The sequence below is a fragment of the Salvelinus namaycush genome, chromosome 6, assembly GCF_016432855.1.
Source record: "Salvelinus namaycush isolate Seneca chromosome 6, SaNama_1.0, whole genome shotgun sequence".
NCBI lineage: Eukaryota > Metazoa > Chordata > Actinopteri > Salmoniformes > Salmonidae > Salvelinus > Salvelinus namaycush.
Window position 1 is genome coordinate 48,281,847 of NC_052312.1, and position 6,189 is coordinate 48,288,035.

The 6,189-nt window shown below is 43.6% G+C and overlaps 1 protein-coding gene across 1 annotated transcript in view; it reads right to left on the bottom strand.

Moving 5' to 3' along the window:
• Positions 1-3,235: 3,235 nt before the first annotated feature.
• Positions 3,236-6,189, bottom strand: part of LOC120050122 (semaphorin-3ab-like) — a 59,370-nt gene continuing 56,416 nt past the window's right edge. Inside the window, exon 16 of the mRNA XM_038996768.1 lies at positions 3,236-6,189. This exon is cut by the window's right edge and continues 419 nt beyond it. Within this exon, the coding sequence (XP_038852696.1) occupies positions 5,781-6,189 (409 nt within the window). The 3' untranslated portion in view covers positions 3,236-5,780.

The window sequence follows — 6,189 nt, forward strand, 5'->3', positions numbered from 1 at the left end:
TCTCTACGCCCCATGGCAGTGCTATGTTTTCTCTACGCCCCATGGCAGTGCTATGTTTTCTCTACGCCCCATGGCAATGTTTTTTCTACGCCCCATGGCAGTGCTATGTTTTCTCTACGCCCCAGCAGGAGACCACATACCTTCTATAGCCCGTATATCCATTGTCCCTTTCTGTTTATTATAAAGAAGTGATGTTGAACTTCCATAGGTCATCTTTACAGTACGGGGATCTGTGTGCCATCTAGTGGCAATCACATGACAACAACGGTGACTTGCATTTCAATACAGTCTACAATAGGCCAACCTACACACAACCACAAAGAAACAAACCAGTGGGTTAGCAAACATGTGGTGTCTTCCTATTCATTCATCTGACTAAGACACAGTACAAACATATTCTTCCATATAAGAGATATGAGTGGAGACTGGAGCAGTGGAGGCTGCTGAAGGGGGGAACGGCTCATAATAATGTCTGGAACGGAACAGATGGAATGACATCAAACACCTGGCAACCGTGTGTTTGATGTATTTGATACCATTCCACTGATTCCGCTACAGCCATTACCACGAGCCCATCCTCCCCAATTAAGGTGCCACCAACCTCCTGTCATCAAGAGAGCCTCTTTGCCATGGTAACACTAGGCATATTTCAATCCATCTCTAAATCCGAGATAGCTTGTTGTGAGACTCCTCGGTGTTACATTCCTACCTACCAGCTGTCTAGCCTTGTCTACGCTGCAATACAGACCTGTCATTGACACAACAGAACAGAATGCCTCAGTTCAAAGCTACATGAATATGCATAGATGTAGCTTAATTATGCTTGTTGTAATGGCCGCGTTCCAGGTTGATGTTTTTGCAGTCGTGCTGCACATTTCCGAGGATTGCTGTGTCATTAATAGGTTGTATGTATCAAGCGTCTCAGAGTAGCTGACATAGGATCAGATTTTGTGTTTTAGATTATAATGAGTATGATTATATGGACAGGGGAGACCTGACCCTAGATCAGAACTCATACTCTGAGACACTTGATACATACAACCCGTGATGATTAGCGCAACACAACTGCAAAAAGGTTAAATGTACCCCCTGGGCCACTTAACCTGGATCAGCACCGATGTTTCAAGCAGTGAGCAAGTGTGTGCCTCTGCTTTGAGGAATCTAGGGGTGTATCTCAGTAATCTAAAATGGGTTCCTCTCCTTGTCTCCTTTCCGCCATTGGCATCCACCATATTGCTTTAAATTTTCATATGAGTACAGATGAAGAAGAGACGAGGGCAGGAAGCTACTCCAGACTATTGAGATGCACCCGAAGAGAGCAGTCACTGCAATGTCAATGACATAATAAACCCTGTGTTTAAACAGTCTTTATTACCAAGGGGTACAAATATACTGTAGTGTGTTGTATATCATTGGTAGTCACCTATCACACCATTCCAAAGGTGTGTGCGAGCACGTGCACGTGCACACACTCACCACAGGAGATTGGTGGCACCTTAATTGGGGAGGATGGGCTCGTGGTAATGGCTGGAGCGGAATAAGTGGAATGGTATCAAACACATGGTTTCTATGTGTTTGATGCCATTGCATGAGAGTCGTTCCAGACATTATTATGAGCCGTCCTCCCCTCAGCAGCCTCCACTGTCACACACACACACACACACACACACACACACACACACACACACACACACACATACAGCCCTTGTGCTCTCGGGGCAGTACCCATGGTAACGAACCCTGTGAATTCACAACACGTTTGTGACTCTTGGGGCTTGGGAACATAGATTGTGCTACTCTCATCAGTTAAGCTGAGGTTTCCACATGCACACTCTCTCTGTGTGACTGGATGGCTGCAGTGTGTGTGTGCGTGTGTGTGTGTGTGTGTCAGAGGGTTCAGGGAGTTTGTGCCCACGCAGAGAGTGGTAGAGAACCTTTTAAGGTACCTGCAGGGAATCAGTGGTAGAGCACCATTTTAGGTAACACGCTGTGCCACTGTAGGCCCAATTAGAGTGGAGATGACGACCTCATGAAGGCCTTTAGTAGCACTGTGTTAACTGTTAACCATCTGTGTCTCCACACCAGTGGAATCTTCAAAACTATAGACATAGAGTAACACACAGTGCAAGACATTGTGGCTGATGAACATAAACAGCTGATGGTCATTGCATTCCAGTCACATAATTGATATACAGGGAACTTAGACTACTAACTAAAGTGTTAGAACAGGGGTGTCAAACTCATTCCATTGAGGACCTAGTGTCTGTTTTTTTTGTTAAGACCTAGACAACCAGGTGGGGGGAGTTCCTTACTAATTAGTGACCTTAATTCATCAGTCAAGTCCAATGGAGGAGTTAAAACCCGCAGACACTCAGCCCTCCGTGGAATGAGTTTGACACGTGAACTAGAATGACAACAGCTAAAATGTAATCCCCTGAAAAGCTAGGTAGAAATGGAAGTCCTTTGGAACAGAGAATAGTGACCTCTTGTGGCTAATCCAAAACATTAACCTCCAGTTTAATTATTCATGGCAAGGGGGTGTTTTCATCGACAAGGAAGGCTGCCTCTTACTTATACAGCATAACATATCAATGACCTTTTTTAACACATCATTTCTGCCTTTAGTCAATGAAATCTCTCTATGGGCGCCGTGGTCAACCCACTGAAGGATGTGGACAGAGAGCTTGTGATTCTACTTCAGTATTTACTATACTCAGCACTGAGAGCCCAGTATGGCTGCGTTTACACAGGCAGCCCAATTCTGATCTATTGCCACTAATTGGTCTTTTAATCAATCAGATTGGATCTTTAGCCAATAATATCAGAAATGGGCTGCCTCTGTGTAAACACAGCCATTGTGATTCAGCACATACCTTAGAACTGAGTCACATCTTCTTCCATGGTCTGGGTTCAGATGGTATCCTCTGGTGAAGGAGTAGGCTTCACTGTCCGTTGGAAAGTATTTTTAAAAACGTTTTTAAAGAATATATAATACTGTGTAATTCACCATAATATAATTCCAGTAAAAATATGTTTTTCATCAGCTCAACCTTTTATCTGTGTGTTTGAGTGTGCAAACTGACTGCTCCCAGTCCCACCTGTGACTAAACGTGATAGTCACAGGTGGAAATGACTGTACAACACAAACAAAATACATTTTGTCAACTCAGATTCACATGCATCATACTGTACCATATATAACTGGACAGAAGTTAGAAAAAAACTACAAAAAGGCTAAGTTTTACAGGAAATGTTTAATTAGACAACTGAACGCATGCCAGGAAGAACCATGTTACAGCAGGGATATCTGTTCTCTCCTTGTCCACCCTACACACCGTGAGAGACCGGAAACATACCACAAACCACCAGGAAACCTTGCTATCTGCTGTCCATTATTGCAGTGACACATCAGGCTTGTTGTATACTGAGGGGGAAACACATTGTTGTATGAAAAGTTGAAGGTCTTAATACAAGTTTTGGGGTTGGAGTAACATCACTGGGGTGTATTCATTAGCAGACACCATAGCAAAACGTTTAGCTACAGAAAACGATTTGCAACAAAAATGTGCGTTTGTTATTGGACAAGTTCAGGTTAGTCCCTCCCCATTTCGGCCTGTTTGCTTCTGTTTGGTTCCTAGTGAATACACCCCTGGTACATGTTGGCATCTTTGTTTTGGCAAAAAGGAATAATATTCACATCTCTCTTACACATGTTGCCTACAGGACTTTTACCTCTCACAGGAAACATCTAGAGACAATAGAAAAGATGCACTTAAGTAGCATTCACATGCAGCTTTAACTCAGCGTCCTCAGACTACGTTTAGATTTGAACCTTTTCCTTACTAGTTCTTACATAGAAATTCACAGCTAATGTTTTATCAGGTTTTGGGTAGTATTATCTTACATAAAATGAGTATTTGGGATGAACGAATGAAATAGGTGGATGGGATTCCAAACTTCAATGAAAACACCTCCTGGGTAGAAAAATCACCCATTTACGAAAAGACCAGAAGAGACAGAAACGTAGAAGAGGGTTTGAGAAACTTGTGCTTATCATCCTGAAGGCTCTCGGTCTGGATACTGTAAAACACACAACAACCCCCTGCTCCCACTCTCATACCGTGGTTCACTTCCAAAACACGCCCCCCGGAAAAAAAGGGAGTCCTTGACAGAGGAAGTCCGTCCTCATTGGTCCGTTTGTGTTTCTCAACGTGCCGCAGTCTTTTTCTTGATTATTGATGAGCCAAAATACCAGAATATCAAAAATAAATGCAACCCTTTCACAAAACAATGAGAAATAAATAATCCGTGGTGTTCTGGTTGTATATATTTACATACATAAAGAGTCGTTTTGTTGTTGTATGTTTATGTACAGAATCAATAGGCAGTCTGTTTTCCAGACTGAGCACGAACATATGACTGGATTTATAAGTTCACACGCAACTCCAGGAGAAAGCAAAGAAAGAAAAATAACTTAAAGGGACAGGTCAAAAATTCTACTACGTAATTGTTTACCCCTACAGGGATACAGTGGTTTGTATGGAGAGAGAGAAGTAAATATCAAATAAAAACAGAAAATAGATTTTTCTTTCATAGGACTCCTTTAACATAAAAAAAACCTTACATAGCGAGTAACTGGCGAGAAATAGCTTATTCAAATCATGAACATTGATTGACTACGACATGCACAATGCTTTTCAAGCCTTGGGAGGAAGAGAAGCTTGATTTTGCTCCACAGATCACAGGCTATTGTGGATTTTGTCGTTTTATATTGAATAATTCTGTTATTGAACTACAAACAATATGCAGGGCATCGTTGTGGATTGTTAACCAGCTAACTGTGCCCCATTTTAATATGTTTGACGTATAAGACAGTCAAGCTCTATGTACAAGCCCAAAGTGCTCATTCATGAGAGTCGTTGTGAATCGAATCAGTTGAATAAAGTTGAGCCGACAAACTGTATTGTGGGAATTGCAGTTCACTCTCTGAAAATGACTGTGCTTCTTTTGATGTGTTTCGGTTCTAGTTTGCAGTCGACTGGACACATTATTCTTTATCCTTATAGTTCTTCCCGTCTCTATATAGTGGACATCTTCCTTCTGCGCATGTCAACAAGGCCAGTAGCTGCAGTAACGGACGTCCCTACTGAACTTTAAAGTCTTAATCCCTTCTGAAATGTCTTCTGAAATGTCCTGTAGGGGCCATTGTCCAGACTTGTCCAGAGGTCTGAATATGTAACATGTATCATCCTCACTGAAAATTAATGTTTTTAACCCCATCCCCGTCCTATAAGGAAGTAGCGTCTGTACAGGAGGGCTATGTGTCCGCCAGATAACTCGGTCCCCCTTGCAACACGGATCTGGACTACACAGTTCCTCAAATTGTACCCCCTGGGCCACTATATCCACATGGTTAGCATGTACAGTACGCATACGATTCCAGTTTAGCCTCAGTCTTCAATGTCCTGTTAGTCGCCAGTCTTCTCCAAGTCTTCACAGGGTATTTGCTGTGTGTGTGTGTGTGTGTGTGTGTGTGTGTGTGTGTGTGTGTGTGTGTGTGTGTGTGTGTGTGTGTGTGTGTGTGTGTCTTTAACGTGTATGTTTTAGAGCATTCCATTGGGGTGGTATTTTTCTGTCTACATATTATGTGTGAATGAGCATATGTCCATGACCATGAGTATTGCATTATGTGGGTTCCTACAGTATATCTTTATGGGATAGCAAGTCTATATTTTAATGTACAATATGTGTGTAAGTGTGTGTGTTGCTGTGTGTGTGTCTCAGACACTCCGCGGGGGTCTCTGTTGCTCGTGGGTCCTCCTGTTTCGCCCCTTTTTATTCTCCTGCATCCGCCTCCACTTGGCATTGTGCTGGGGTCCACCTCTGGCCCCACCACCAGGCACCTGGGTTCCCCCCAGGGCGCCTTGGCCCTTCTGGGGGCTTTGGGTGTTGGGTGTAGCCTGAGAGTTCTGGGCATTCTGGTTGTTGTTTTTAGGGGCCTGTGCCTGGGTCAGCATACCCGCATGGTGTTGCACCTTCTGTGGGTTCGTGCTCCGGGGGCTCCCCTCTTTGTTCTGCTGCTGCTGCACCGTAGGATGCCCGCTCTGCTGCTTCTGGGCATTGGGTGCACCTGCGCCAAGAGGACTACTTTTAGGCTTTAGGCCTGAGCTTAGAGCTCCGCCGTCAGGC